General features: G+C 39.1%; 1 protein-coding gene across 2 annotated transcripts; it reads right to left on the bottom strand.

Annotated features, from left to right (window-relative positions):
* Positions 1 to 209: 209 nt before the first annotated feature.
* MMGT1 (membrane magnesium transporter 1) lies at positions 210 to 11100 on the bottom strand. 2 transcript variants are annotated; one of them, XM_087427251.1, is made up of 5 exons: positions 10778 to 11100; positions 6936 to 6988; positions 4891 to 4994; positions 3809 to 3936; positions 3142 to 3276 (listed from the first exon to the last, which is right to left on the bottom strand). In XM_087427251.1, exons 1-4 carry the CDS (start codon positions 10854 to 10856, stop codon positions 3825 to 3827), a joined length of 348 nt encoding a protein of 115 aa, XP_087283377.1. In that variant the 5' UTR covers positions 10857 to 11100; the 3' UTR covers positions 3142 to 3276; positions 3809 to 3824. The 2 variants fall into 2 exon arrangements, with proteins under 2 accessions (XP_004441676.1, XP_087283377.1); XM_004441619.3 differs by lacking the exon at positions 3809 to 3936 and having other exon boundaries at positions 210 to 3276; positions 10778 to 11068.
* Between the last annotated feature and the right edge of the window lie 5792 nt (positions 11101 to 16892).

The following is a 16892-nucleotide window of genomic DNA, read 5'->3' as shown; positions in this document are numbered from 1 at the left end:
ATTTCGACTCTTAAAATAACATAAAATTGCAATAAGACTTTACATGTACAATAAAAAGCAAAGTATCCATTGAATTTAGTAAAACAGCATCACACTGGAAAAAATACAGTCATAAAATTAACTCTTACATTTCTGGGGACAGAGAAGCAGAAGAAAATGAGATTAAAAGTAAAAAATAAAATAATAATAAAAAAAAAACCACTACCAAAAACAGGGTGAGACAATCATTTATTTATTGGACAGGGCAAGGTCATTTAAAGAGAGGAAACATATCCAAAAGAATGTGTTTAGCTTGGTGTTACAGGCATCGATGCTCACAACAAACAACACTACTCAATACATCATGGAAACAGGCCACATACAACCAGGAAGATGCTGTCATGCCACTCAAAAATAAGCCACAATGCTAGGAAACAATCATTAGGGAGTTACAGAGCATCATCGTCTCCAATTTGCCCATCTGCATTTTCTGCAGCTGAGCCATTAGCCCATAGCATTTGGCTGGTTCCCTGGTTATTAAGAAGTGAGTATTCCCATATTCTAGAGAGCCTTCAATAGTACACCCTTCTGAATGTCACTGAAATCATAGTCAACTGCAGGCTTAACTAGCTCACATCACTACATTTTTAGACCACCCTGGGTAGTCATGGACTGTCTCATAGTATTATAAATAAAATTCTGAACTTAATCCATTTAAGCACTGTTATGATACACCCAATCACCTTTAGTCCTATGACAGATACTTGAAAAAGACAGCAGAGATTCACTGGAGGAAATTAAAGAAGAAATTTGGGAAGCTCACCTGGCCCGAGGTATACAAGCTGCTAACAAAGTTAGACGTGCCTGAAAACTGCGATGTCAATTATTTGCCAAATTATTTGGCATCATTTTTAGCAGGACTTTCCTGACAGGGCAAAGGTTTCAATATCCATTCTAGAGACTAGCGAAAAAAATTATTAGTAGTAGTATATCATGAATGCTTGGTTATGAGGAAAACCTATTCAGTACAAGATTGACTGAGAAACCTGTTAGGTATCTGACCCTCCCTCTTCACATCTCCCTTTTACCAACAACTGCCTTTCACAACAAACACAGTTCTCAAGATGCGAAGTTCTCACCCCACATAGAACAAAACCATATTTGGGAAGTTAGTCACAAAAGACCAGATATTGTACAAATTCATTCATAGTAAATGACCAGAATAGGCAATCTACAGAGACAGAAAGTAGATTAGTGGTTACCCAGGGCTGGGAGGCACTGGGGGAAAATGAGACGTGACAGCTAAAGGCTACAGGGTTTCTTTTTGGGGTGATGGAAATGCTCTAAAATTGACTGTGGTCATGGTTGCACAACTTTGGGAATATATTACAAAATCACTGAATCGTACCCTTTAAATGGGTGAATTGTAAGCTATGTAAATTATATCTCAATAAAGTTGTTATAAAAACATATTAGGAAAGGAAGACAGCCCCAAAGAGAAGAAAACAACAGGCTCTTGCAAATCACGTCAGACCTGAGGAAACAGTAGACAAGTCTGATGTAAGGAGTTTGATTCTTGCACAATATTTTGATTTAATTACCACAACTTTAACCCCTGACTTCACATTTTTAACTTATTTCTAAATTATTTTAGGTTATCAGATTTCTGACTCTGTTCTCCTTAGATAGCAGGCAGAGTCAGTATTCCACAGACAAACTGGTTGGCAAACAAAACAACTCAACAACAATAAAAACCCAATGACAAAATAATCTCATGCTTTGGGGCTGTGTGTTACCAGGAAGAATAGAAGAGCTGAGGTTCATTTCTAATGGAAAAAACGCCATCAAGTGTAAAGGCATCTTATGACTCTTGCCTAAAGCACATTTCCTTTTCAAATTTGCATATAGTTAATCCCTTTACACCTATAAATTAAACAAAAGCAATGTTTTCATACCTGTACAATTCAACAAAAGCAACATTCTCTACAAAGAAATGTTAAGCTTCCCGCAGATCAAAGTTAGCCAAATTGCCCCAAAACTAAAATTACTGTTTCTAAAAAAATTCTACTCTGTACCTCATCCTCACCTTCAGCAACATACAATGAAGATGGAAAACTCTAAGCCTGCCACAAATCAGAAGCTACGAAACAATTTCTTAAATGACCTTTTTTAAAATTCAAGACATTAGTTCCAAATATTTAGAACATATTTGGCCCAACTCCTTTGAAGTCTACCTTTAATGAGATGTATCCTTCATTTTCACTAATTCATTAGTTTAGTACGCAATAAAATAACAGAGACTTTGAATAAGTTAAACTGGCTAACAACAAGTTTTCGTCAGTGATTACTATTCTTTTACATAGGCAGGATAATTAAATCATGAATGGTCTTTTTGGTCTATCTTCAACTACTCTCACACTACAAAATCAATTAGGGAATTTTTTTACAGATAAATGAAGAGAACACAAGTAGCTTTACAACAAGCTGAGTTTGTTAAATATACTTGTTATGACAAAGGATTTCTGACACAAAAATTGTTCACTGCACACAGAACCCCAGAGAAGTGATGAAACAAGACAGCTGATGTTAGAAGGTATATGGGAGAGAGCGGGGTGAGAAGTCATGGATAAATTAAAAACTGGCAAGTACCTGCTGAAGCAGAGCCACTTTTTAGAGGGCATAAGAAAAACTGGTAAGTCACCATTTTGGTCTCTTTAGAGAAGTCCATTTGTTATTAAGAACTGAAGACCATTTTACCATCATTCATGCTGCAAAATGCAGTAGTCACACTATTTCCAAAAGAATCCTAAAAACTGTAGTGCAAAAGAAATCTAAGAAAATAAATAATTACGAAACCATCAACATTTTTCAAAGAAATGTGTTCAAAACAGTGACTTTTACAAAAGATGTGAATTTGTTTTAAATGAAAAAAAATAATTCTATGAAAGACCAAAGACTCATTTCACAGATAACTTATACTGCATTAATGATTTGATTAACAGTGTACAAACAAGGGCCATAGACTTTTTTAATTAGGTCTGAAAGATCAATATAAATACTGATGGGGAGTGTTTCATACCCCAAACTCCAATATTCCAGCTCTGTGTCCTGTCCTATTACTATAATTTGTAAAAATCTTAACGACGCAGTGATTCAAGTTTTCGTAACTTCAATGATGTGTTAGAGGACAATGCATCTTGGTTTGAAGAATTTGTTGTATCCGAAGGCCGGAACAGTACTCGACCACGATGATTAAATACATAAAATGATGGGTGATTCCTTAATGTGTCAAATGTCCTTAAAAGAAAAAAAGCATCAATTTTAGATAAACCTTTATAAAAGTGTGTTTGAAAATAAGCAGGTTTCTAATGAATTATGAATTTGCTATGGGTTATATTTTTAACTAAGTTTAAATCCATGAAATCAGACTATACATGGTAATCATACCATATCTCATTTTTTTTCCTGTACAAGCAAAGTAAGAAACCCGGAAAAGCAAGAAAAGCCCTCGAATTTTTTTTTATGCCACCATTCCTTTCAGGATGCCTATGAATAATAACACAAATAATTGCTCAACTTTAATCACCTATGTAAATTTAACACTAGCCCAGGCCAAACAATCTTTTAAAATACCAACACACAGATAGTACTTTTGATTATTCTCATTTGGCCCTCACTATTCAAGCCATATGACCATTTCACAGATCTGTTTTCCAAGAATCTTTCAAGTACAACAAAAAATTTCTTTTGGCCCTTCTGTACCTGCTGTTGTCCAAACTCATATATTTTGCTACCACCTACTAAATTCATATATTTTGCTACCACCTACTTCATGCCATTCTGTTTTACTTCTTTCCTGGCCCCTTGCCTGCGATTCCTAGTAGACTCTCTGTAAGAACAGTAGTGGGTGGTGATAGTAGAGTATCCTCTCTTCTCTTCCAGCGAGATATATGTAGTCTAAAAAAAGTTCACAAACACCTAAGTGTATGGCTTTTAGTGTTGGCTTATTTTTAATTATTTTCCTGGGGGAAAAAAAAGAACTCTTCCTTTGATAAAAACTCAAATCTCAAAGTCAGCCCACCTAAAAATCCAAGCATACCCCCACATAAAACAGGAAGCCTGAGATGTGACTACTTAAAATGTAAATTAAAAAGTAGAAGGAAAAGGGGGTGAGTTTCCTCTAACACATAAATGTTTATGGGGAATCCTAAGGAAATATCGTAAAGGGTTAAAATTTCCAGGATCAAGAAGGTGGGCAAAGTCCAAAGATGGAACTGAACAAAGCTAAAGGTTGATTTTATGAAAGTAAGAAATATGGAAAAGAAAAGTGAGCAAAGCTCATGAAAATAGCTTAGAAGACATGTAGGAGAAAAAAGAAAGCAGAATAACAAATATACTTGAATCTACGGATAGAAAAGGGCCTGAGAGCAGAGTTTATGTCACAGACTAGGTTCAAGTGATAGAGGAAACAGAAAATCCCTTATTCTTCCAAAGACTAAGCTGGGACAAGATGATAAAAGGACGAAAAAGGAAGGGAGGGAGGGAGATAAGGTAGGAGGGAGGGAAAGAAGGAAGAAAGGAAGGTCAGAGGCAAACAGAGATAGGAGGGAGGGAGGGAAAAATTTCTAAGGGAATATCTTCCTATATATCTATTTCCATCCATCTGTTCATCCAACCAACCAACAAATAATTTTAAGCAATCCTAATGTCAATAATCTGTCATTCAACTTCCATTTTTCCTATCATATCAAACACTGCCTCAATATTTTTACCTCATTACTCATACAAACTGCATAATCAAAACATAAAAACAAAACCAACATTTATGTACCAGAAAACATACATTTTAAATTACATAAATGAAGCAAAACCCCTATGAAATTAAATGCCTATGAAAAGTGAAAGACTTACTTATTTTTTAGTTCTGAAGTGGCATCCATGTCTTTAAACTCCCCTGCAATATGAACTATACCATAACAGGTAACTGCAAAGGCCAGAAGTGTCTGAAGAACTATCTGTGAGTATAAAGATTGAGATTACTAAACAACACACAAGTATTATTGTAAAAGTTTGTAATTTTCTCTCCATCTCTTTTTAGCCTCTAACAGGTATTTCTCCCAGATCCTATCAAGGAGTCAATTCTCACTTTAAATGATTTGGACTCAGACACAATACAGTCTTCTAGAAATTCTGTGGATGGGCTGCAAAAACACTTTTGGGTTTTGCTCAAATAGCAAAAACAGGTATTGAGCCATTCAGAACTCAGTTATCAACTATTACCTGCTTCCAAGAGCAACTAAGAATTGTTCAATGTATTATTGTTAAACATCATAGAATACAGAAAAGCACATCCCTTACCCAGCATTCAGCTTTAGAACATTACCAATACCTTTCAAGTTCCATGTGTCCCACTCCAATTATATTCTTCACCCTCCCTCTCAAAGTTAACTCTTGTCCCGAATTGTGTATTAATCAGTTCCTTGCTTTTCTTTATAATTTTACCAGCTATGTATGTACCTCTAAAACATATATTGTTTATTTTTTCCCATTTTGAACTTTTTTTGTGAGATTCATCCCTGTTGTGGTATATAGTTGTAGTCCATTCATTTTCATTGTGTTTTGTATTTCATTATATGAAAATACCACAATTTATCCATCCCACTGTTGACGGCTATGTGGGCTGTTTCCTGCATGTTACTCTTATGATGTCAATATGGATATCCTTGTGTATGTGTCCTGGTGCATGGGAGTAGAATCACTGGTGGAGAGCATACACACATTCAACTTTATTAGATAACACCAAACTGCTTTCCAAAGACGTTGTGCAATCAAAAACTTGCAATGTTTGATATTAATCAACATGGGATTACAGGCATATTTTATTTTCTTGATGGTGATCTTCTGTATTTTTCAAATTTTCCAATTTGTAAACAGAAGAAAGTTATTTTTAAATAGATATAAATGAATGTGTGTGTGTGTACGTATCTAGCACAAAGCAAAGGTGATGGGAGAATAAGTTAATAGCCACATCTACCATATCTTTAAGTATAGACAACTAAAGTCAAAATTAGCCACAAGCTATTACTCTTTTTAAATTAAAAACTAACGTCATATGTTACACCAGTTTACATTCCCACCACCAGTGCACCAAGAGCTATTTCATACAATGCAAGCACAGGCACAGGCAACAAGAATATGGTAAATGTATGTGTCATGAAAATATGTCAAGATAAATTGCTAAGTAATAAAAAAGCTAAGTATAAAACTATATACACATGCATAATAACTTTTTAAAGAAAAACTCTGTGTTTTGATTAGGTAAAACCATACATACATAAAGAAAGACAATGTTGTTTATGCACAGGAAGAAAACTGAACTACTGATATACTCCAAACTGTCAGGAATAGAAGTAGAATTGCTGAGTAGTGGAGTCACTTTTTTTTTTTTAACTGTATTCTACTTTTTACACTTACTGTTTGATTCTTTTATAAAGAACTTACTACTTTTGTAATTTAAAATCCAATAAAGATAAAAATTGTGAATGAAGCTCACCTATCATTTTAGTAAAACTAAAGAAAAACAAAGAAGTGTTTTTTTAAACTATCTACGTATATGTCCCTAAACAAAGTTTTGTTAGTTTTGCTTGTTTTTAAACTTTATATATAAAAGGAACTTGTCTAAAAAATAAAGTCAAATAGTCAACTTTTTATGTCCATCTTAGACTACGGACAGAGCAACTTCTAGAAAGACTATTTAAACTACAGTTCTAGAAGCCAAACACATAAATCTTTGGTTTCCACATCTTTCGGTTTTACAATGAGTGACAAAAAGTAGAGAACAGGTGTAATTTCATATCTGGAAGATTTTAAGAGAATAAAAACCTGTAAAAAATTATTATAAGCTATGTGGCTAATTTTTAAAATACATTTTAATGGAATATAAATGACCAACTTACATCTATTGGCAGTGATTCATCTTCCTTTTCTGTTAATCGCATATAAGAACGATCTATAAACCAGAAGCATACCATTAAGGAAATTGTAGCCCATTTTTCTTTCTTAAAATGCAAGCAAATCAATTTACCAAAGAAGCAGCTGACTTATATGCTACATAAAGTAATGCTAATCCTGGATTCCTCAAAAACCTCTATCTTCTAAGGCAGTCGACCTGATCTTGAACTATTTTATTCTCATCATGACCTGCTTTGTCACTTTATAAAAGAGGACAAGAGCAAAAGGTGAGCGAGTATAAGGAAGAAATGCTTAAACATAATTTTTCTTTCATTACCACAGGAAAACTAGAATCCTCTGAAATTCTTTCACTCACCAGTCAAAGAAATCACAATTATTTAAAAATTAATAAGTCTACAGAAAATCTCAACCCTGAAATAGCACCACCATCACATAGTGTAGACAAAGCAATATTGGTATGGAAATGTTTTTCCTGAGAGAATATGCTGGGGCAGTGGTGGAATAGGAGAAATTCCAGGGCATCAATTTCTGCTTCTATGATTTAATTATAATTCTGCTGCTGCCTTAGCCTCAGGAGGCAGCAAGGTACGAAGAAAACGATCAGGATTTGGAAGCTGAAAAGCCTGGATCATAACACCAGCTCTTCAACTTACTGTAATTGACTATATCTCATTCAATGTAACACACTCTCATGGATTGTAACATGTATCTCAATTTCAGAGTGTTAAAATGTAGGAGGGGGAGGGTGAGTGTGTCTTAGAATCAAAGAAATACACTATCTTTTCACTGCCTAAGTTTCTGCAACAGTAAAATGGGAAGAATGTGAGGACTAAAGAGATACATGATAGGCACTCTGCCATAAAGTTCATCACGGCAAAAATGAGCATGCCACAGCACCATAGTGTCTGCTGCCACAATCTGACATGACACAGCCTCAAAGGTAAATATTGGTCTCTTTCCAACTTCAGCATTATAAAGGGGTTCAATGCAGTGACAAACGCCACAATTCATCTCATGGGAAACATAACAACACAAAATCCTAATTCTAGAGGAACCTTGCACAATCTGTATTTAATAATGTACTGTGGACTAAAGAACCCAAATTGTTGTGAGTGAACGCATATTGACTCTTAAAAAAGAATGTGTTTGGAAACTTTTTTGAAGTTTTATCTTACACGGTTTATCATAAGGACAGGTGTAAAAGAAAAATCAAACCAATACCAAAAATAGGTTTTGGCTAACTTCCTACTGTCTGTTCAATTCCCAGCTAGCTTTCTTCTTTGCATGAAGCCTAATCTGACTCTAACACTACTCTTAACCAGGCATTTCCTCCTCGGTAAAACGAAGGGGTTGGACTTCAGCCATCTTCTTGCTCTAGTACTGTAAAATTTTACAGCTGAAGCCTATTGTAGAAAATGATGAAGGACTCCACAGAATCCTACTCTCTCCTAGGGCAGCGTTTCTCAAAGGAATGTGCATACAAATCACCTGGGGATCTTGTTAAAATGCAGATTCGGATTCAACAGACCTGGGGTGGGGCCTGAGTTTCTGCATTTCTAACAAGCTCCCAGGTAATTCCCACGATGCTGGTCCCTTGAGCCGCAAGGCTCTAGGATACTTTCCTTAACCCCTTGCACCAGAAAAATGACTGCCCTTGTCTCCATCTATCTTTACATATTTTAGCATAGCATCTGTATCACTTTAAGTGCTTATTTCTGGATCCACTTGTTTCTCCACTTGACTTTGAACTCCCTCAGGGCATCACTGTCCCTCTGGCACCCAAGCACAGAGCAATTTCAACCAATTACCCGAGACTGAATTTTATAAGCAGTGTAGCACATAGGTTCTAGAGCCAAACGGCCTCTCTTTGAATCCTGGCCCCATCATTTATCATCTCTGTAATTCTGTGCAAGTTTCCTAGCTCTGTGTGTCTCAATTTCTTCATCTTTCAAAGGCAACGATAACAATAATAGCTACCTCTCACAGGGCTTTTGGTAGGACTGAATTATATGATCATGTAAAGTGCTTAGTTCAGTGCCTGGCACATGATAAGCACTTAAGAATGTTAGCTATTATTACTGTTATCATTAAAGATTAGAGCTTTGGAGAAACTGTCACAGAACAGAGGATACAGGGGAAACATGACAACTAAATGTAATGTGATACTCTGGATTGATTCCTTGAATAGAAAGAAGACATTCATGGAAAAACTGGTGAAATCCAAATAAAAGCTAGACTTTAGTTAATAGTAATATACCAATGTCAGTTTCTTAGTTGTGACAATATACCGCGGTAATGTAAGATGTTACCAATGGGGGAAACTGGGTGAGGGGTATACAGTAACACTCTGTACTATCTTTGCAACTTTTCCGTAAACCTGAAATTTCAAAAAGAAATTATTTAAAAAAGGTGAATTTGTCAGGTAAATGTCACAATACATATATGTAAAAAGTAGTTAAAATAACTGGATTATCTTAATTACATATAATAAATGGAACAAAAGCTTTTATCTTAAAAAAATTAGAGCTTTGAAGGAATTCACATTTCATTTTCTACATTATTTCTACTTATTAGTTTTAGTAATCTAGCAAATGAATCAAGTTCAACTTTGAATTCATTTTCTTCATTCAACAAATTTACTGAGTACCTACTGTGGGGAACATTGTGCTAGGCACTGAGATTACAGCAATGAACAAAATATACATTGTCCCTGTTCTCATGGGCTCTATAGGCTAGGAAAGGGCCAGCAAACTTTTCCTGTAAAGGGCCAGATAAATATTTTAGACTTTGCAGGCCGTACTGTCTCTATTGCAACTATTCAATTCTGCCCTTAGAAAGCAGCCAGACAATACCTAAATGAATGGGCGTGGCTGTGTGCCAATAAAAGTTCATTGATGGACACTGAAACTTGGATTTTATGTATTTGTCATGGATCATAAAATGATATTCTTTTGCTTTTTCCCCCAACAAATTAAAAATGTCAAAACATTCTTAGCTCACTACAAAAACAAGAGGGAGGCTGCATTTTGCCCACATGCCAGAGTTTGCTGACCCCTGGTCTAGGAGAGAAGGAAGAGCTTAAAATAGACCAGCTTTCTCAAGACTGCACTGCATACTCTGCTAGACTCCAAGTTTCTTCTTGACGATACACACGACTGTATTTGTAAGATAAAGTACTTTTACTTTTTTTTTAAATTTAGACTTCCCACTCTGACACAGAAAGGGCAGGAATTAAAATCCACCTCAACGACGCCTCAGAGAAGGGACATGACTTGCCCAAGGTCACAAAGATTTTGCGGTAAAGCAAGTTTTTAAGAACAGCCCTCTAGACTTCCAGTCCAATGCTCTTTCCCCTGTACCACAGTGCCTCCCTGATGCAAACGGTCACTTAACTTCTCAGTCTCTGCCTGGACAGCCCAGGAGTGCCCAAGATGTTGTCCACCTAGTTGTCATGAGACCATGAGCATCCGAGGTTCTCAATCTGACACTTTGCCTGACCAGCCCCACGCTGGATCTGACATCTCTTGTCCTGCATTCCCAGACAGACTCCCTCCCTGCCCACCCTGCAGCCCGCACTTCCCGCTCGGAGCCCTCTCCCAGACACCCCCTTCCAACCCTGCTGCAATCTCAGGTGTCCCACTCTCCTCACACTCAGAATCCAAGCCTTCCACCGGGGAGCTCCGTGCCGCTTCTCGTAGTCACCGCAAACTCTAAGGTCTCAAATGACGGTTCCTGGGACACTCGGTCCGACACTCCCCCGGAGGTGCACCCACACACCGCCCCCGGAGTCCCTCACGGGAGCGGTCCCCGTCCCCCAGGCACTTACGCTGTGCGGCGGAAAAGGCCGCGTGGGCTAGAGCAAAGAGGCCGACGCCCACCAGCCCCTTCCACAGTGACGGCGCCATGATTCCGGAGGAGCAGCAGCCCAACAAAAGCAGCGAAGGGCGGCGGAGCTGTTCCTTCTTCCACCGGCGGGCGTCCGCGCAGCGCAGAAAGATGACGTCACTGAACCCCTAGGCGCGAAGCGCCTCAGAAGGGGAAAAACCGAAGAGCCGTGAGAAAGCGGAAACAGGAATGCCGGGAAGAAGGGGACAGAGATACGGAAAAAGGTCCGCTAGTGCCTACGAACCTAACCTGCGCTGCGCTGCCTCCCTGCGAGAGGCGGAGCTGAGCCTAGGACGTCAAAGAAGAGGCGAAAACAGGCTCAATTGGGAAGCGGGGAGGAAGGGCGCCAGCAAATGAGCGAGGGCCGCGGGGCAAAGGGCGGGGCCTGCGAGAGGCCCGGGTGGGGCAGCGGGACCGGGGACTGGGTGCGGTGGTTAGAGGCTGTCGGTGCTGGGTCTCTACCCCTGGCGGGGGATTGTTGGTTTTGTTTGTTTTGCTTTTCCCTCAAGCTGTGTGCTTTGATTCCTGTCGGCCTTGCCTTGCTTCAGCCCCCTAGAAACCGGCACTGCGGAAGGAGGCAAGGGTGTGAAAGCGAGGAGGCGGGTGGAGTGTAGAGGGAAACAACCCGGGATTTGGAGCCCCAAACACGTGGCACGCGGGGGATCCTCAGTACAAGTTTGTTCTCTTCTCCTTACCTTCAAAAGGTCTTTAAGAAAGATTTCGTGTCCAAAGGGGTGTAGGGCGGCGGGAGTGTTTTGTCATGAAGAAAACCAGTTTACATTAGGGAGAAGTGAAAGGGAAGGAAGGTAAGGATGCTAACAACGCAGGCCCATCTTTGCCTCTTTCTCTGATCAGAATAAAATGTACCCTCTTTTCTCGATTTTTGTTTGTCTTCATCCCCTAAAATGTAGACATTCAATAGTGAGGTTATCCCCTTGACCTCTTCATTCTGCTGTCCTTTGGCGAGCTCACCTATTCATTCCCACCGCTTCAGCCGTCGTCAGTATTCCAAATAGACGTCTCTATCTCAAATGTTTCTCCTTAGCTCCAGACCTGCATTTCTGACTACCTGCTGGTCATTTATTTCTATCCTGCGGCACTTTAAACTTAATATGGCCAAAACGGAATTCACCCTTTTTTCCAGACTCTGCCCTAACTCCTCCCCCCGCCCCCGACTGATTGACACAGTTTTGTAAACTGCCTATCACAAGGTAAATGCAAAGTATGATCGTCATTCTTTCCACTCAACCTTATCAGAATTCTACGTTTTAGCTGCAGCAGTTTGCTCACTCTCACTTGCTCAAAGATGCCTATCCTGACCACCCCTTTTAAATTTGCAGTCTTCCCATTCCTGATCCCCTCAGTCTGCTCTATTTTTATATAACCTTCTAACATACTCTATAATTTACCTATGTATTGTATTTGTCGTGTTGTTATTGTTTACTGTCCCTTCCCCCCACTGGAATGTAAGTTCCAACAGGACAGAGATTTCTGTCTATGCCTAGGACAGTGCCTGTCACATGGTAGGCATTTTTTTTTCTTGAGGAAGATCAGCCCTGAGCTAACATCCATGCTAATCCTCTTGTTTTTTTTTTTTTTTTGCTGAGGAAGACCTGCTCTAAGCTAACATCTATTGCCAGTCCTCCTCCTTTTTTCCCCAAAGCCCCAGTAGATAGTTATATGTCATAGTTGAACATCCTTCTAGTTGCTGTATGTGGGACACGGCCTCAGCATGGCCGGAGAAGCGGTGCGTTGTTGCGCGCAGGGATCCAAACCCGGGCCGCCAGTAGCGGAGGTCGAGCACTTAACTCCTAAGCCACAGGCCGCCCCATTAGGCATTCAATAAATGTTTGTTGAAGGAATGAATGAATGGTGGGAAAGGAGGGGGGAGGGATGTATCCTTGTTTGAAAGGATCTCTATAGAGTCCTTTCATTATTTTGAATTGGGATCAAAAATTCCTGTGGACTTGTATGCAGTCTTAAATTTTGATAATCCTTTGATTCATGATAAACATTTTCTGATATGCTTGAGCTTCCTCAAAGCTGAAAAAAACTAGAAAATAAAGAAGGCATCCAAGAGTCATCGGATTTCCTCAACTTTACCTATATAGTTTTTGTCCTGGATCCCATTTTCCAGACCTTTAATTATGGTCATTATTTTTCTCTAGGCTCTTTCCAATTTCTTCACCTCTAAGCCAAGATTTGACACAGTACTTGATCACTGTCAAGTACAGTATAATATATTCCTTACAAAGGTAGTCCTATGTATAAACTTCACAATCAAGAAGAACCAGGAAATAATCTCTGTGTACTTGACAGGAAAGTACATCCTTCTCCACCCCTGGAAGGTGACAAGATAGAAAAGTTAGTTGACCCCCCAAAATCTTAAAACTTTGTTTTAGCTTTGATAGTGGTCAAATTAAAATTAGCCTTTTCAGGTACCCTATTAGGTTATCTCTTCTAATATTAATTTATCTGAAGCAGAAAATGATTAGGAAGTTTCTTAAAGGAGCTGAGATTTGGTTCCTTTCTTTTAAAAAGATGAGGTTATTGAAAAATAGAGAGCTAGTAAGGAATCTGGTATTTGTATAAGCCACCAATACATTATCCTAGTCTTCAGGCATTGAATTTAGTTTTCTCCATTACCCTCTTAAAATGCATTCCCAACTCTCTTCGTTTGAATCTCTTACCCATGTACTGAATGCAAAAGGAATTAGGCTAGTTTCACATTTTCTAGAAATAAATGGTTAACTCATGTTCATGGAGTGGGATTTTAATTGTCTTATCTGTAGATTCCAACTTGAAGGGAAGCCAAGGTATTCATAGTCACAGTTACCAAGGACTGTATCATTCAAGTAAGTACCTTGGGTCCACTCATAACATTGTTCTCTAGGTTGGAGTTAATCCCAAAGGTGCAAGGTACGGCTAGTGGCAGCACTGTTTTCATGAGCTCTTAGAACAAAAGTCAAACCTCATGAGAAAGAGCATTTAAATTCCTAGGTGACCCCAGAAGGGCCTTCCTTCAGTTTTCCCAAAGAAACAGCCATTTTCCATATGCACGGTGGATAAATGATGTGGATATTATTAAAGGTGGAGATAATGATCTCTAAAGCATTTCCTACTGAGATGTTATTTATGAAGACTCATCACGTTTCCTCAGCATAGTCCATTGAATAGAGAAAGCATGGCAATCCCCAAGTTGTTTTCAAGTTAATTAAGTTTGTTATATGCCACTCAACTGGATGAGTAACTTCATACATGAGTAACTAATCCATGTCTCCATTTCCCATGCAGATTCTCCCTCTAGCTAGCACACTCTTTTCTTTTCTACCTAGTTCGAAAATCCACTTTCCCTAGGAATACGTTCCCGATTATCGTAGGTATCTATAAGAGGTATATATCTATTATAGGTACTAAAACTTTCTTCAAGCTATTTATATTTATTACAACCTCCCTGGGTAACAAATTCGAGAAGTTTACTACTTGCTGGGTAAAGTAGCATTTTCAATATTTATATTGAAATTGCACCCTCTTTATTTTTTTTCTTTGCAAAAGTGACGTGTGCTCAGTGTACAAAATTCAAACAAAACGATGTATTCCTCTTAAAGCATTAAGTGGTGCCTTGGTATTTTAAGTTTTGAATCTTAGTAAACAAGACTGTGGTTACTTGATTCCTATCTTTAAGATTTGTTTGCTGGGTGGTTGATACTACCGTGGTTAAAAGCATATGCTGTAGAATCAAATTGGGTTGAATCCTGGCTTCTTCTTCACCACCTCTGGGAGATGGGACAAGTTACTTAACTGTGCTTCAGTTTCCTCATCTGTAAAGTGGGGATAATAATAGTACTTACCTGATAAGATTGTTGTCGGGATTGAGTGAGACAATGCAATAAATTGTTTAGAATAATCTCACACGTAGTGAGCACTCAATAAATGTTAGCCGTTATTATTATTGTCGTTGCTGCTGCTGTTGACTCTTCTAACTATTTTTTTTCAGACCGAAGAGGTTCTTTATCCACTTACTCTTTCCTAAAACATCAGTTGCTTCTCCCATGTGATTATTTTAATTGCTCTTCCCTGGACCATTTCCAGATCTACTAATATCTCTCTTGGGGTTTCGTTACCACATCTGCACATAGTATCCTAGGTTACTCGTCTGAGGTTAATATGATTATTCATTTCAAATAGCCTTGATACTGGCAATGACACCAAAAATCTTATTTGCTCTTTTAGCACATTGGGCTGGTATGTTCAGGAAACAAACTGAAAACTCCAGCATAATTATACTTGGTTCTAACTGATAGTTGTGACCTATTCTTTCTTCTACTCTTTGAAGATAGGCATTCCCTATACTACTGCCCTAAGACTAGGTCTCTTTCTACCCTTTCTTCTTTGGAGAACACATGAACTCCCACAGCTTCAGCATTGTGCATACGGTGGCCCTCTGTATCCGCAGGTTTCACATCCGCAGATTCAACCAACCACAGATGGAAAGGCCTACAATGGTTGCATCTGTACTGAAGGTGTATAGACCTTTTTTCTTTGTCATTATTCCCTTAACAATACAGTATAACAACTATTTACATAGCATTTACATTTTATTAGGTATTATAAGTAATCTACAGATGATTTAAAGTATACAGGAGGATGCACATAGGTTATACGCAAAAACTATGACATTTTATATAAGGGACTTGAGCATCTACAGATTTTGGCATCCGAGGGGCTCCTGGGACCAATCCCCCGTGGAGACTGAGGGATGACTATATAGCTCCCAAGTATATCGCTGGTCTTGACTTCACTCCTGAACTCCAGACCCAAGCTTCTAACTGCCTATTTTGATACCTCCACTTGGATATCCCACCTGTCCCTTAAATCCAACCTGTCCAGAGCCAAGCATTACCTTCTGGCTCCCATTTTAATGCCATTAGCAATCCTATATTTTGCAGGTATCCAGGTTCAAAACCTTGCAGTAATCTTTAAATCCCTCTTCCTCAAGTGTTCCCCGTCCACCCACCAAATCAATTGCCAAGACAGGTTAATCCCACCTCTTCCGTGGCTCTTGCATCCAGCCTCCCATTTCCGTTCCTACTGTATCCGATAAGTTAAGGCCTCACTGCTTATCAGCAAGACTACTTTTCTAACCTCTTAACTGGCCTCCCCTACTGCCCATCTCTCTGCATTTCATTCGCCTCCTCCCCCCCCGACTTTCTGCTGCCAAATTAATATTGGGGAGGTTTTGATCAGGGAAATGAATGAGTTAAAATTGTCTGCAGCATGAAGACCTTCCACAAGATGGCCTCACCTTAGCTTTTCAGCGTTTCCCCCAATACATGAATTAATTAATTCAGTGTTTGTCAAGCACCTCCAATGAACCAAGGTCTGTGCTAAGCACTGGACAAAACTTATCTACACTTTTCGATTATCAAGTATTTACTGAGCACTTACTATGTACCCAGTACTGTAATGTCCTCTTTCAGTTTATCTTTGAACTGAATCTCTGTCCCTAGGAGAATTTAATGTCGTCTGCAAACATGGAGATTTCCTTGGTACTCACTTAAATTTAAGAGACATTTAGGGGCCGGCCCCCTTGGCTTAGTGGTTAAGTGCACGCGCTCCGCTGCTGGCGGCCCGGGTTCGGATCCCGGGAGCGCACCGACGTACTGCTTCTCCGGCCATGCTGAGGCCGCATCCCACATACAGCAACTAGAAGGATGTGCAACTATGACATACAGCTATCTACTGGGGCTTTGGGGGGGGGGAAAAGAGAGACATTTAGGGAGGCTCAGATATGTTTTATTTGTTTTCTTGGATTTTTTGGTGAGGAAGATTCGCTCTGAGCTAAAATTTGTTGCCAATCTTTCTCTTTTTTTGCTTGAGGAAGATTAGCCCTGAGCTAACATCTGTGCCATTCTTCTTCTATTTTGTATGTGGGTCACCGCCACAGCATGGCTTTGATGAGTGGTGTAGGTCCGTGCCCAGGATCTGAACCTGCGAACCCAGGTCGCTGCAGTGAAGCGCACCAGAAGCGGCCCCATCAGATATGTTTTATTGAG

This window comes from Ceratotherium simum, chromosome X (assembly GCF_057802395.1).
Source record: "Ceratotherium simum simum isolate JZ-2026a chromosome X, ASM5780239v1, whole genome shotgun sequence".
NCBI lineage: Eukaryota > Metazoa > Chordata > Mammalia > Perissodactyla > Rhinocerotidae > Ceratotherium > Ceratotherium simum.
This window is presented reverse-complemented; position numbering and strand designations above follow the sequence as displayed.

Bases quoted from the DNA above. Each gene is read 5' to 3' on its own strand.
- MMGT1 (XM_004441619.3), bottom strand. From the start codon at position 10,856: ATGGCGCCGTCACTGTGGAAGGGGCTGGTGGGCGTCGGCCTCTTTGCT. The intron at 6,989-10,777 runs GTAAGTGCCTGG...TCTGGTTTATAG, and splicing joins GGCCTTTTCCGCCGCACAGC to ATCGTTCTTATATGCGATTA. The intron at 4,995-6,935 runs GTAAGTTGGTCA...TTATACTCACAG, and splicing joins ATGAATCACTGCCAATAGAT to ATAGTTCTTCAGACACTTCT.